The following is a 16,615-nucleotide window of genomic DNA, read 5'->3' as shown; positions in this document are numbered from 1 at the left end:
TTGGGATCAAGGCCATCTCATATATCAAATTAACAAAATGCCATGTTTGTGGTAGTTTTTTGATTCTTCCTTAAGGCATCAGAAAAAGAAATATACCCATCTGTTTTTTCCTTATCAGTTAGTATCTTCTTATGGTTTGCTTATGCAGCTGTAGAATGAAAGGAAACAGTGTTGTTTTAGTGGCTATAATAGAACACATATTCTAAGAGGAGGCTGTCTACTTTCTTATCTGAGTTCCTCAGGAATGTGATTTCAGATCAGAGGTAAAGTAACTCTTCACCCTGCAGCAGTAACCAGCAGAGAATGGGAATTTACCCTTAGGGCCAGAGTTCAGGGGAGCCAGAATTATATTCTAGAGATGTTCTCTTAGGAGACACATTTGTATACTTTTGTCTCTCTCTGGAAATGTTCTCTGAGGGGACATATTTATACACTTTCAGCTTTCTCTTCTATCTGGTAAATAAGTAGAGAGGATCTGCTGCTGTGTCCTGGGTAGTGTTCCCATATCCAAAATCACTCACTGCCTACTCACTTCCCTCCAAGAAGTCATTTGGAAGCTGAGAAGAGAGCATTTCATCTCTATTTTCTGATGACCTAGCCTTGGGAAGAGCTGCTGCATATAGATCGTAGTAAACACCCTTGACCTTTACTGACATAACTGATACTCTCAAACTATGTTCTCACATCAGGAAATAGGGGATTGCGAATCTATTCCCTGTTCTGTAAATTCGGTTGTTATCAGACAGAAAGCAAAGAAAATGGTAAACTGACACTCCCAAAAGAATATCACTTGTCTCATTATATATCCTTAATAGTCTTCTAAGTTTTGGGGACCATACATAATTTGTTCCACTGAATAATCTAAGCATAGGGTAGGGTCAGTTAACAATGACTACCAACAGATTTCTGTGTCTCTTAACACATATATGTATTTTTAAATATTGTATATCATTTTGATGATCCATAAAATATTCCTTAGAGTAATACAAATGTGTTGTGTTGTAATTACACATCTCCAACACTCATGCAGCAAAGAAATGAGAATTTTTACTGGCTGTGTTAGTAAGCCAATACTTTTTGGGCAGGCAGTATCAATAAATTAGTGGTATTTCATTAACCATAAGAGGGACAGATTATATAGCCCGAAAAGAAAAAAACTACAATGAGTTCTTGAAACAGATAATTATTGGCTGTCCTTTAGAAACAAACATCCCAACTAAAATCCTTCAGTAATACTCTCTGTGGTGAAAGTGAGGTGTGGGGGAAGAGGAAATTCAACATGTTTAGAAACTTGAAATTCTGAAGCATTCTTGAAAAAAAATCATTACAGAAGATGTCGAGAAAGCAAAACTCTTATACCCCCAAAATAGCACCAATCAATGACTTTATCACTGCATAAAAGCTAAAGTTTCTGACTCCACCTAGAAGTCGTTCAGGAAAGAATCTGATTCTGCTTAATTTTTTGACAATATTTTCCAAGTAAAATTCTGTTTAATATCAGTAAATTTATGGATGGTAGAATCTTAGTGTGTTTATAAAGGAAGCTCGGGCTGTGGTAACACTCTGTGAGGGTGCAATGGACTATGTATGTCATCTCAAAATTCATTGTTGAAATCCTAACCTCCAATGTTATGGTATTAGGAGGTAGAAACTTTGGGAAGTAATTTTGTCATGAGGGTAGACCCTCGTGATTGGAATTAATGTCCCCTTAAGAGGGACCCCAGAAAATGTTCTTTCCACCATAAAAGGATACAAGGAGAAATCAGCTGTCTTTAATCTTGAGCGATCCCTCCCCAGAACCTAACTATAGTGGTGCCCTGATCTCAGACTTCCAACTTCCAAAACTGAGAAACTAATTTGTGTTGTTTGAAAACAACCCAATCTATAATACTTTGTTACAGCAGCCAGACCTGATTAAGATAGGGTGCATCAGGTGGCTTCCCAGGGAGGGCTTTACCTATCTTGGAAAACAAGACCCTTCGCTAGTAGATCAATTGTCACATTCTTGTGTGCATCTGAATAATGACTATTTAAATATTGATGCCTTAAATTTGGGGTTGGAATTTGGCCCCAGACTATTTTTATAAATAAAGTTTGATGGAACACAGCCATATGCATTTGCTTACTATTGTTTTTTTCTTAATTTTTTATTGGCTCTTTTTTGTTTATGGCTCTTTTCATATGAAAAGGAAGGATTGAGTAGTTATGACACAGATTATCTGGCTTTCAAAGTCTTAAGTATTTACTGTCTGGCCTTTTACACAAAAAGTTTGCCAATCTCTACTGTAGGTGGTATGAGAATTTCTTCTTTGCCATAAGCATGATAGAGTTTCAAAAAACCCACATTTTTTGTAGTTTAACACCAAAGCCATAATTGAAGAAAATAAAATATATTTTCAAAGCCAAATGAAGCTTGTAATTACATCAAAAGCTAAGAAGTAAAATAAAAGAAGCACAATACACATTAATTTTCTAAACATGCAATTCAATCTATCTTATACAGCAGAATAAATAGGCTGTTGATGTTATCCGTGAGCAACAGTTTCCAAGGGTTTTGGTAGGAAATATGACAAAGGACACCTATTAATTGTCCAGGAAGCACCTAAGCAGCCCATTTATGAACACCTTCACTAGCTCTTAAAGACACAGGAAAATAGGGTATCAATGACTTCCATTTTCATCTCTTTAAATGTTTAGCTTATTTTTGCATTCATGAACATCAAAAAGGTACACAATTACATTTTTGATTGAGAGTAGGATGCAATGAGGAGATTTAATCAAAGCAACTTAGGAGTCTTGATTAATGCAATCAGCATTAGGCCGTGCAAATATCGTCATTGAATGCCATCGTGTAAAGTTGGTGACAGTGATTTGGGCTACTAGAAACTTTGCCCCTCTCTTATAAGAATAAAAACAAGAAGAGAGAGACAGAAACTGAATGCCAAGACCAGAGTTGGATTATTGTTTCTATGTTTAGCATTTCTTGTGAGTCATTTAATAACCCTATCAAAACTGTCTTGTTTAGATAAAATTCTTAATGTACTATATAGCCTGTCAAGGTCCCAGAAATATTGTTTCTAGACAATATTGTTTTGGGGTATTAAAATAGGTAGTGGAGATGCATTATGTTTAATTTTGCCAGTGAAAGGGAGAAGTAAAAAGTCAATTAATTCTTTCTGGCCTCAAGGATACCACAAGTACAGTAATTTATTTAACATGATCCTAGTAACCTAAAAGAGAAAATTCTTTAAAAAACAGAAGAACCATACTTTTCACTTCTCAATGTCATTATTTCATTATTTATTTCTTGAGTATTTCTAAAACATCAGCCACCACAATTTTTGGTCAAATTCAACTATATTTTATTTGGGTTTCATCTAATGATATGAGTACATAATTTATAAAACATGAAAATTAGAACCATCTGATTACGGATTTAAAACAAATTGTCTGGATACCAAGAAAATATTTCAGTCAAAATGTAATCTCCATACTACAGTCTAGTACTGAGTAGGTGGGGGTAAAGCTGAAGATCCAATAGGCAATATGACCATAACATTTATTTATAAGACATATTGGTGGATTTTATGATATTTGAAGTCTTTTTCAAATATATGAAAGATGTTTGCACATGCCCTATGATGAGCTTTTCATTAGTTTTATGTTTAGATTTTATTTGAAAATCCATACATACGATGCAATTGCTATGAACTTGGTACTACTTTACATTGCCAACAAAATTGTATGGGCATGGGTGTGTGAGTGTTTGTAAATTCAGCCTCATGGCTTATATCTTAAATGTAGACCATAGGTAGGCTTGGCTATTATTAAACCTTCTATTAGATTTAAAAGAGTAGTGATACCAAACAGCTCTCAAACTTTTAAATTTATACTTATGAAACATTGGAGATGCACATATTTAAATACTCAACTATACACCATACTTATATTGCTAACAATTCTACCAAAAAACTAACCAGGCATCAAATGTTTCCAAAATTTCTCCTGTTTGATAAATATAATATCACTGAATTTTAAATAATGACCACTTGATGTATGACTTTCCAAAATGAAGGAGCATAAAGTATTGCTTTTTTGAGCTAAGCAAATTGGAAATTGGCACTCAGTAAATGTTGCACAAATATGCAACAGAGCCCTTTGATCTCGTATCCCATTCCTTTACACGATGGCTTCAATGCTCAGTCCCACTCACCATTGTAGTTTCTGCTATTGACCCAAAGCTGTTGATAAATATGTTGCAGGTAACATTTACAGGAGGCCCTGCAAGTTGAACAATAGAAAATTTGACAGGTTTTGTTCATGGCATAATTGAGTCACGTTTTTCTCTTGCCAGTGGCATTATAGCACTTACCATGGTAGTTTCTGTGACTGATCCAAAACTGTTGATAAAAATATTGCAAGTAACGTTTACTGGAGGACCTGTGGAATGCAATAAGAATATTGCAAGAGACATTGAAGCAAAAATACAGCTCCATCAACATCTGTGCAAATGGCTAGAAATGTAAATAAAACTAAAATGATGATGAGATTGGAAAAAAAGTTACCTAGAAGCACATGATGATAACATTCCTACTAGTATTTTGGCTAATGATGGTTAAGCAATGGTAACTTACCCTGAAGAGTTTTGAATTTGGAAAATATAAGCTAAGACTATTTAACTGAATTCATTGGTACAATTTGATATTGCAGTAGTCCTTTGGTTTGGTAAGTGGTTTTCTTTGCCCTTAGGATCATCAACACCATGGGCATCAAGAGTGGGTGCCCCATGAGGATGAAATAGCCTGGGTCATGAAGTCAAAATGGAGCTGCATTTTGGATTATGGATGAGTCAGGATCATCCACTTCGTTTTGCATGATACCCTTTAAATCAATGTGTTATTTTGAGTCTCTTGACACCTCTGAATTTGCCCTTTTCCTTCTTTATATATTTTCACCCTGATGAAGAAATGATGTACAGAAATACAAAAGCCAAAGAAATTTAACTTATTTTAGGAAAATTCAAATAGCAATATAATTTAGTGTCCATTCTGTTGTCTGAGTAAATGTGGTGTAAAGCAAGGATTATCACATCTTATATAAGCTTTGAACAAAATAGTCCACTTATATCTTCAGAGACCCTGGGACTAGGCTGACCCCAGCTTTCTTTTCCCCTAGCCTTTCATCAACAGGCAAATCACTGATGATTCCCTACTTCATACTTTGCTGGGGAATTGTTTATTTCCTTCATGGAATTTCCTCTTAATGCTTTCTGAGATAAGAAAATATTGCCATGAACATCTATTCACTCATTGCTTTCCCCTGTGGAAATTTGTCTCTCTTCCCGCAGTGAAATCTCAGCAGCCCAGTGCAAGCAACACCCTAGTTGGTTCTGACTCAATCAAGTGGTAGGATCTGAATGAAGAGGAGTTTGGCTTCAGGCCTTCCTCAAAGACTGGTGGTAAAAACACAAGTTGTGGCTGCATTTTAAAACTCTACAAGTCCAATTTGGGTTGTTGAAATGAGGAGAAAAAATTGGGGTAAAAGAGTCTTCAGGCAAGATCTTTTAGTTAAAAAACAATAAAAGCAGGGAGTATTTGTAAAAGAGATATAAGTTGTTTTTCCTTTTAACACCTAATTTATCTCTTTTTAATAAAAATGTGTATTTTTTAAAAAAAAGTGTTTGCAGGCATACAACCACAGGCACCACATTATCAAAGTAATTTTCAGTTGATAGTTTTGAAATACTCCAAGTCTTTTAGTTTAGCATCTGCCAAGATGAGTTCTCCATGGTCACTTCCTACTCTGCTTGATTTTATTTTTGTCTTTTGATTACTCAAAACAAAACAAAACAAAACAAAAATGAGTCTTTCTCTTTCTTGGTCATATATTCTATTCTATAACAAATTTATTTTTCTGCCAGTAAGAAATAAAAGGTAGGGGCAAGTCATGAGAAATTGTGTATTCACTTTTCTCTCTCCCTCCACAAAGAGATCATTCGTTTTAGATCATCTAATTCAGGCTGGAAAATTTTTACGAATTTATATGTGCAAGATAGAATATGAATGATGGGGAAGAATCAGGAATTGTCATTCTAGCATCCTTTTGCAATTCACTTTGGAATATCATGTTTTTATTGGTGTATATCAATTATACAGAATAGTGGGTTTCATTGTGGCATATTGGTACATGCATATAACATAATTTGATCAATTTTACCCCCAGTACCTCCCCTTAATCTTCTCTCCTCCCTTTCTCTATTCCCCTTCTTCTACTTTATTGGTCTGCCTTTCTACTTTCATGGCACCCCTCCTCCCACTCTCTTCCCCACTAGCTTCCATATATGAGGGGAAAAAAAACATTCTACTTATCTTTTAGAATCTGGCTCACTTTGCTTAACTTGACATCACATTTTAACAGGAGGAACTTGAAAATTTAAACCTTGGTTGTCTTGTTTTGTACATTATCTGTTTGTCTGGTCTACTGAAATATTAGAAGAATTTACAAGACTGAGTCATGCTATCATTTACTTGTTATTATCCTTGCTGGTAAATGGCAGTGTAAGTATATTGCTGGAACTTGAAATATTTTAAGCTATCATATATTGGCACACTGTACTAAGTAGATTAAAAATTATCTACTTTAATTATCACAAAGGAGGAATTTTTACTGCTCTAGTAAATGTTTACAGATGATGAAACTCTTCAGAGAGGTTAAGTTACTTGATTAAAATTACACTGCAGTAATTAGGAAAGCTGAGACTCAACATCTTGTCATTTTGGTTTCAAAAACCTAAACTTTTGCTCACTTTGCTACATTGCCTTCATGATGCAATGTCCTTCCTGAGTATTTACTATTCCTCCTATTATTTTATATATTTCTTGATTCTTTACATCTGTCCTCTTCAACCCTGAGCATTTTATTTTTAAGGTTCATTTGCACTTATGTATAAAACCTTGGAAAGAAAAAGAGTAAGCTCTTTTTTTTTCAGCAAGCTATTTTTAAATTAAGGGATAAACACATACATTTATTAAGAACTGACACACATTAAAACCTCGCTGTGTGCCAGTGAGTACTATACTTCATTCCTCAATAATTAGTTGATACCATGCCTTGCATTTTGGAAAAAAATACTAAGTCATAAAGTTGATTAGCTAATTTTCCCTAGGTCACAGAGTTTGTAAAATTTCTGAGGACAATAAAATTATCCTAATGATAGAATCTGCCCAAATATGGTATTTGTTCTGCAAGTTCTTTGAGTTGAATGATAGGATTAATTGTTTTCTTTCTCTTTGGAGAGTTACATTGATATGTGACAATATAACATCTATATTTTAGCCTAATAATCTGCTCAAGTATTCTGATTGACAAGATGTTCTTAGATGTGATCACCAATGAATGAATGTGTTCTGTAAATGTATGAAAAAGCAGTTTATACTAGTTAACCTCATTTAATTGATCTATTAGCAAAATGATATTTCAAAATAAGTAGAATGATAAACTGGGGAAAAGAATGGTGTAGACATCTAATCTCTCATATCACCATCTTCCCCTTCCTTCTTTACTAAGTCCTTGTCTCCTCTCTCCCTTCTCTCCTTCCTCCTTTCCTTTTTTTCTTGCTCTTGTTCCTTTTTGCTTTTGTGAAATAGAGCAATCTGGCCATAACTTACTTGAAAGGTCCTATGTTGAATCTATTTATCACTTTGGCTAGTATTGACACCTTAACAATATTGTCTTCCTACCCATGAACATATTTATATTTCTTTAGGTCTTCATTAATTTTTCAGCAATGTTTTGTAGTCAGTGTAGAGATATTTTGCCTCCTTGATCCAGTTTATTCCTAGGTATTGTATTATTTCAGATACTATTGTAAATGGAATTTTTAATATTTCCTTTTCAGATTGTTGGTTGCAATTTACAGAAATACAACTTATTTTTGTGTGGCAACCTTATATGCTGTAACTTTGATGAATTTATTTATCAGCTCTAGTAGCTTTGTATTCTTTGGGTTTCTTTTTTCTTTTATGTTATTTTTCTTTTTTCTTTTCATTACTGGGGATTGAACCCAGAGACACTATACCACTGATCTCCATCCTAAGCTTGTTTTTATTTTTATTATTTTCATTTTGCGGCAGGATCTGGCTAAGTTGGTAAGGCAGGCCTTGAAGTTGCAATCCTCCTGCCTCTCCTCTGTTTCCCAAGTAATTCTCTAGGGCTTTCTATATACCTGACCATGTCATATAGGAATAGAGATATTTTTACTTCCTCATGAATTTGGATGCCTTATATTACTTTTTATTAATTAGTTATTCTGGATAAAACTTCCAATACAACATTGAACAGCAGTAGTGAAAGGAGGCATCATTGTCTTATTCCTGTTCTTAGAGGGGAAAGCTTTGATTCTTTCTCATTGAGTATGCCTCTTAGTAGATGGCTTATGGTTGAGTCATGTTGTTAACTTTGCATTTTCATAAATGGACTCTGTCATATTGTTCCTGTTTTTCTGAGTGTTTTGAGGATTTTGTCATGAAAGGATGTTGGATTTTGCAAATTCTTATTCTGAATCAACTGAGATGATCATGTGGGTTTTTTTTTTCTCCTTCATTCTATTAAGATGATGTATTACTGTGTTTTGATTAATTTTCCTATTTTGAATCACCTTGGCATTCTTGAGATTTCTCAATTGATCATGGTGTACTATCAGATATGACTTGCTAATATTTTATGAGGATTTTTGTATCTGTCTTCATAAGGTATATTATTTAGTGATTTTTCTTTTGGGGGTCTTTATCTGGCTTTGGTATATGGCCTTATAAAATGATTTAGGAAGTCTTCCTTCATTTGTTTACTTAGTGGAATAATTTGAGAAGTGTTTGGTAGAACTCACCATATAAGCCACCTGGTCCTGAACTGTTTTTTTGTTAGAAGATTTTTAATTACTGCTTTAATCTCTTAGTTATTATATTTTTGTTGAGATTTTCCATTATTTCTTTAATCAGAGTTAGTGTGTTCCTAGGTATTTTCTGTTCCTCTCAGATTATCTAATTTTTACATAATCTTACAATTCATTTTCTTTCTGTAATATCAGTTACAATTCCATTTTTAATTTTATTTTAATTATCTTTTACCATTTAGATAAATATGTCAGTTTTATTATCTTTGAAAAAAATTTGGTTTTGTTATTCTCCAATTCCTCTTCTAGTCTATTCTTCTCCACTCTAATCTTAATTATTTACTTCTGCTGCAAGCTTTGGGTTTACTTTGCTATTCTTTTTCTAGTTCCTTGAGGTCTAAAAGTAGATTATTAATGTGAGACTTTTTTCTTTTTTAATATAAGCATTTACATCATAAACTTCCCACTGAACACTACCTTCACTGCATCCTATTGGTTTTGTTATATTGTATTGTTTTTATTTATCTCTAATTTCCCTTTTGTTTTCTTTTTGGATTCATAGTTTTTTAAAGAGGGTGTTTATTTCCTATTATTTGTGAATTTTGGAGTTTTCCTTTCTTACTCATTTATAGCTTTTTCCAGTATGGTTGGAAAAGATACTATTTATGATATAAATCTTTTAAAATTTATTGAGATTGTTTTGTGGCCACATGTATGCTGTATTCTGGAAAATGTTCCACATGTACTTGAGAAGAATGTATAATCTGCTGTTGGTGGTGGACTGCTCAATATATGTTGTTTAGGTGTAATTGGTTTATATTGTTCATGTCCGCTCTTTCATTACTGATCTTTATGTTCTATTCACTATTGAAAATGGTGTATTGAAGTACCCAACTATTATTATAGAAGTGTTTATTTTTCCCATTAAATTTGTCAATGTCTGTTTCATATATTTTGGAGTTCTGTTGTAGATAATTAAAATATCTAATGAGCCTATGGAGTATGGTACATACATTAATGCTAACATTAGACGTAATGAGCCAATCAGTATATAGATTAGGAAGTAAAGTCCTGCATTTAATCATTCTGTTTAGGTTTCCTCATCAGGAAATAATAATTAGTAATTGGATTGGTGTTGCTTCAAAGAGAATGTTAAATAGTATTAGTTCTGTGGTGGCCAATGTCACAATTAAGAATATTATTATAAAGATTAATATTGAAATACACAGTTGCTTATGTTTAGAAGTATATCTTGTGCTATGTGTGGTGGCACATGCCTGTAATCCCAGGGACTCTTGAAGCTGAGACATCAGGATCACAAATTCAAAGCCAGCCTCAACAACTTAGCAAAGCCCTAAGCAAATTAGCGAGATCCTGTCTCTAAATAAAAAATAAAAGGGGCTTAAAAGGGACTGGGGATGTGGATGAGTAGTTAAGCATTTCTAGGTTCAATCCCCAGTACAAAAAAAAAAAAGACTTATCTTTTTGATGAGTTGGCCCTTTTATCAATATATATTATTGTCTTTTAAAATATTGCACTTATCTGTTATTCATAGTGACTATATAATCTTGGCAATGTATATATGCATATATTCATACGGAATATATGTCTGTGTGTCTGTGTGTGTGTTAACCAAATCTTCCTAACTTTGTTATATGTATTATTTTTTTCAAAATCTTCATGATAGATTCTGCTTAAAAATAAGCATCAGGAAAGAATAGGAGATCCTGTGTAATCCTAATACAATAAGTCATTAATGGTTAGATCTGTTCCAGGTATTTTCCAATATAATTTTTAGGTGAAAGACTACTTGAGTGAAAAGAACAATCCTTGAGTTCCAAGATGAAAGTGTTATATTTTCTCTCTTGTCACAAATAGAGAAGAATGGCATTTTCATTTTGCATTTTATTTCTTGTAAATAATTTAACATGTCTTCAAGTATCACTATTGCTTTAGTGTGGGTCCCTTGGATGGAAAAGGAATATTAAATATACATGTTTCATTGATGCAAAATTAAATTTCCTTTGGAATAAAATTTTTGTATAGTAGAAAGATCCTTGCCATTAATTCAAGAGATAAAGGGAAAATTAAAGCACACAGATGAAGCAAGTAGATTTAGAATTAAGGGTTAGAGCTTTGATATCTGAACATGAGTAAGCACTTTTTCTTATAATGGTTTTCTGTGTTGCATAATGTATTTGTACTCATGAAATAAGAGAGCCTTATTAGATGGAAGGATTCCAAGTAGAGGGAATGGCTTTTGATGATAGCAGTCACTTGGGGGGTGGCTTCTAATCTGCAAGAATGACAAACTTTAAAATTTTAATGTCATGATCATAATTAAAAATGGGCACATTTGATCTTGAAAATTCACCACAAACAAATATTGATTTGTTATTGATTCCTCTGCCCAATGCATGGTTAAAGTGGATTTGCTAATCCTACTGCATTCAATTTGCTGATACCCAGGTGTGCACAAAGTGCAAATCATTCAGAGGGAAACAAACTAGACATTTACTGACTCCCACAGCCTGGTTATATAGTACAGAAATCCATTTTCTTTGGATCAGCCATATTGATATCTATGAGGAAATTGCCAAATAACATGATTAAGTAACATATAAGGTAGCTTAAATATCAAGAACCAAATCACAACTTCTATGAGTTCTTCCAACTCATGGCTACCAGTTGGCATCTGATTCCTACAAGGTTATACTGTGTGGACAGAAAGGAACATGAGAGATTCGTGTCAGGAGACCTTGAAAATGCTAGCAAGTGTCTATCTTTGCATGCTGTAGATTTCTCCATGATTTAAAGAGAAGGGCTAGGACAGGATACAAAATCTCATATTGGGTGATCACTTTTAAGAGAGTTAGTGCTATTAATTAAACAGGAACACCAAGCATAAACCAAGAAGACTGTCCTGAGAGAACCTGTCTTATCTATAATGCTAGCTCTGATTATCACCACTTGGGGGCTTTAAACAGATTGTAGAAAATCTGAATCTGTTAATTCTTCTTTAGAATAGGAATAATGATGGTTACCTTGATAGTAATTGTGAAAACTAATGGTAATGTATGGAAATGATGTAAATTTGTTTAAAAAATTGTAGTTGCTATTATTTATAGTAATGGTAGTCATTGATATTCAATACTATTATTATTACAAGTTCCTTGGGTAGTCAAAATATGCTTATGTGGAAGGTTCATACCAAACTCATTTTAATATAGAATAAACAGAAATCTTTAGACTTAAATTTAAATCTTCTAACATCCTCTTAGAGTAATCTTTATTGAAATAATGCCCATGTGTAAACTCTAGGTGTTTTCCAATTTTATGGAATTTCTTGGCAGGATTCAACCACTTTTTATCACTTTCTTGCTTCTAGGAATTGTATATAAACATTTTTGAAGTTTGAAGAATGCAGGTAGCCACCAAGAGTTTCAGATGATCGCTTCTACTTTCTTTGTTTAGAATAGGGTTTCTCAGTCTTGGGACAATCGGCACATGGAGCATGATCATTACTTGTTGTGGGGAGTTGTCCTGTGCATTGTAGAATGTTTAACAGCATCCCTAGTCTCTTTATACACTAAGTACCAATAGCACCCCACTTCCCACATTCCCTGATGTGACAAAAATTTGTTTAGTTATTGTCCAATGTCTCATGGGGGACAAAATCTTCCTCAATTGAGAACTACTAAATTACAAAAAGAAAGTAAAATATAGGATGAATAAAATATTACTGATCAAAATCATATTTTATGTAATAGCTAAATGAGCTAGATTATTCTGTTTCCCCAAACCAATACTAGTATCATATTAAAATATTTCTCATATTTCAGATGAGAAATTCTCATATTTCAACAGTGTGGATTTTAAGAAATATTTAAACATACTTTGGAGGAAAAATGGCAGTGTTATGGAACTTACACTTCTTTGTTGGTTTTATTCATCAAGGAATTAAATGAGCAAGCATTTGTTGAATTATGTATATTTATGAGTTACAAATCTTCAGACATTCATTACATCAAAAAATATTTATTGAGCACCCATTATTTGCCATTATACTAGGTCTTCTACTAATCATTATTTATAATTAAATGGTGAATTGTGGGTCTAAATATAAGAAAATCAGGTATTAAAGAAAAGTCAAACAATTTGCTGAAAAGCTCTTAAGTCGTTCTACAAGAAATGTCAGAGAAAACAAAGTGTGTGCCCAACCAAGCATCACAGGACTTTTTTTTGTTCATTGCAAAATTGTAGTGACCTTAAAGTGTATGTTTATTTTTGGGAGGTTCAGGGCACTTTGTTGTAAAAAGGTTCATTTTGTATTTTAAAGATCTCAGAGACTAAATGGAATCCTCAAATCGAGAATAATTTGTAAATTTAATCTATGTATATTTCTATTTGTGCTATAATAAAATGTCATCAGATGGAGAACTGCTGAAAAACATGGGATTCTTTCTATCTTGGGATTTCTGCAGATAATAAATAACGATCCATTTACCCTTAGAAGAGAAAATTCTAAATGCCATTTAAAATTAGTTTTGAAATAAAGAGACCTAAGAATTTCTCATGAACCCAAATGACATTTCCTTTCATTTTAGGAAGTAACAAAAAATAGAATTAAAGATGACTTTCTCTTGTTAATTGAATCCTCTACTACTTTGTGAAATGAATAGCAAGTTCATCACCTTGTTAGGTCCTGACAAATTGAAAATAGATTTTTTTTGCATCACTGATTTTTAAAAGAAGAAACTGCTATGCTTGGGATTATAATAATGAAATTGGTAGATGGATCCACATATACATATTTGTTTCCATGTCTGATTCATCTTATATGTCAGTGTTAAATGATATTCAGTGAATTTCTTCATAAGTCTCCCCATCTGAATATCAAAATTTTTGGCATTTCCATAGCCTCAGAACCCTTACCATGTTGTTTTAAAGTCAATTTTTGTATGTTTGTCTAATCTTTTTAGTATTTTCTAGAAAGTTCATGGTTTGTATCTGATATACTGTTATGTTCTCCTGGGCACTCATTATAGTACTGAACACATATTAAGTGTTCAATAAATGTGTAGTGAATGTTATTGATGTAAAGATAATCCATTTGTATATGGAAATGTCAGTGGCATCTCAAGAAATCTGATTCAGAACAGTTTTCAATATAAGGCTTTTTAACCTGATCAGTTGTCTTATTACATCCATTTTTGCTCCAAAGAGTAGTTCACACAAAAGATAATTTATAGCTAAGTGGTGGAGTGATTGCTTAGCATACATGCAAAGCCCTGGGTTCAATCCCCAGCACCAAAAAAAAAAAAGGAAAAAGTTCATTTAAATTTAAATCAAATATCTTATTTAAGACTGTGAGATCAGAAATGAATTATGTTTGTTATCTCTTCAGAGCACTCAACAGAATGAGGAAATTATGACAGAATTTTGACAGTCACCAATGAGCAGCAGTATGGCATTGTGTTCCTTTGAAACCACTACTGAGCTGCTGTGTTTCAGGTAGGAATCAGGAAACTTCTTGATTGTTGCCCTCCCTTCTGATGTAATCCCTCCCCAGCGTAGCATGGGATAATGGAAAAAGTCATACACTTTGGGGCCAAAAGAACTGGGTTTAAATCTTGGCTCTGTTATATACTATGTGTGATCCTATATAGGCTATTTAATTCCTATGGACTCAATTTTCTTGTTTATGGAAGATGAAATATTTTCATCTAATCTCAGGTTCAATGGGAGAAATAAATAAGATAGACTATATGAAATTCCACCTATTTATTTTTTTCTTTTTTTGTGGTGCTGGGGATTGAACCCAGGGCCTTAAGCATGTGAGGCAAGCACTCTACCAACTGAGCTACCTCCCCAGCCCTTAGATATTTCTTTTTTCTCTTGCCATTTCCTTCTATCAAGGAAAGGTATTCTTCCCAAACCTCAAGATTTTCCTTTTGTTGTATAACCTGTTGTACTTTCTCAAGCACCATATTTCTGCCCTCCATTTTATTACTGTCATCCCTATTCACAGTGTTAAAGAAAATACCTGTATTTTAAAAGTATAAATAAACTCCAGGGAAAAAAATATGTTCCCTCTTTATTAGAGAAGGATTGTATTATTAAATCTAACAATCATAAGTGTAGGGGAAAATATGCTTCAATGGAAAACCATGCATTGTCTATATAGCACACTCTTTTATGTTACCTGACCCTGATTCTATGGGAGCTATTTTACAACTGTGTAAATTTTATAACTGATAATAATTCAAAATACATTTTTCTTATAGACCTGAAAATTCTGTCCTATACATGTTCAAGAGATTTCCTTCTTCCACTGTGGAAGAGGCTAGTTTTGTCTACATTTCCACATTCAGTTTGATATTCTTAATCTATAATTATGTCTTTCTTGGAGTTTCTCTTGAACTGGTTATTACTTCTTCTTAGTTCCCATATTGCATAATGAGTTAAATAAAATCCTTCACATGTATTAATTTTATATCTGTATGAGAGTGATGATTTTACCTTTTTTGGAAAATTTATCTTTAAGGTAAAGTTTTTTAAAGAGATTTTTTTTTTACCCTTTAGAAGTCTTAGGCTCTGAGCCAGGGTTTAGAAGCTTGGAGACCTAAATTCTGTTAAAGACCATTACATTGTCGTGCAACCCAGCACTTTCTATTTAGCTGTCAAAAGAGATCTTAAAGCACCATGTCTGCCAATGAACAGTACCTAAGCTCTCATTTCCCTGCTCTGTTCCTCTGTGGCTTCCACAAATGGGGACTTGTTTTCTCCTTAGGCATTCTGCACCATTTCTTTAAGGGTGAGAAGGTCACCACTGTACTGTTAGGAAACAGGTTTTCTGTGTCAGCAACATATCTAAAAATAAAACCTAGAGTTCCTGATATGTACTCTTCTCTACTAACAACTAGGACAGCTGTTCCTCTATTGCAAAGGGAAACCCTGGACTCCTGGTGCTTGTTGTATTTACAAGTGCTCACATTTGACTGATAGGCCCCCTACAATTAAGCAGCATGTTACACTATGCATCTTTGTAATTCAGTATAATTAAAAGGGCATTATAGGGCTCCTTTTGTATGTGGGATGCTCACTTAGTTTGAGTTCTCCCTAAGTCAAGGATTCAGGTAAAATTAGTTTATTAGAGATGTGAATAATACACTGGATGGGAAGTAGGGAAGTGTAACAGAGTAGAGAAAGGCAGACAAGAAAAGGTGAGTCAATAAATTCATTATTCTCTGATGGCAAATGAAGCTTTATCTCATGAGAACCTCTGGAAGCCGGTATAGGAACACTCCTGAATGATTTTTCCCAGGGGGAGAAGAAGCTTTGGCATTTTACATCAATTCTCATTAGTCATTGAATGAGAGTACTTTCAGGAGGCATTCATTCATCTTCACTTCTGGTCTGCCACAAGGGTGGGCAAAATGGCTTGGGTCAGAGAAAGCCCTCAAGCAAAGAAATGCAGCTTCTGCCGTTTGGAAATCACATTGTGCATTAATGTGGTAAGGAATTGGGAATATGGGTGAAATGCTGACACTGGTGCCTTATAAACTTCAGGGAATACAAAAATATACTCAATCCCTGTATTCAATAAACTCATAATCTCTCATGGCAGAAAGACATTGGTTAGACTAATTACAGTATAATTAGATAATAAGGATAATGTTTTAAGAGGATAAAATATAGGAAGCAATGAATTGTGCAGGTGA

The 16,615-nt window shown here is 33.6% G+C and overlaps 1 protein-coding gene across 4 annotated transcripts in view; it reads right to left on the bottom strand.

Annotated features, from left to right (window-relative positions):
* The window catches only part of Glra2 (glycine receptor alpha 2), a 180,407-nt gene that overhangs the window by 134,291 nt on the left and 29,501 nt on the right, over positions 1-16,615 (bottom strand). For 3 of the 4 annotated variants that reach the window (XM_027946530.2, XM_071606178.1, XM_071606179.1), the window contains one exon: positions 4,214-4,281. In XM_027946530.2, coding sequence (XP_027802331.1) covers positions 4,214-4,281 — 68 coding nt within the window. Of the gene's footprint in view, positions 1-4,213; positions 4,282-4,372; positions 4,441-16,615 lie in introns of all 4 variants that reach the window. The other variant, XM_027946531.2, reaches the window with a different exon arrangement.

The sequence above is a fragment of the Marmota flaviventris genome, chromosome X (assembly GCF_047511675.1).
Source record: "Marmota flaviventris isolate mMarFla1 chromosome X, mMarFla1.hap1, whole genome shotgun sequence".
NCBI lineage: Eukaryota > Metazoa > Chordata > Mammalia > Rodentia > Sciuridae > Marmota > Marmota flaviventris.
Note: the sequence above shows the minus strand (reverse complement) of the source record. Positions and strands in the feature narration are given on the sequence as shown.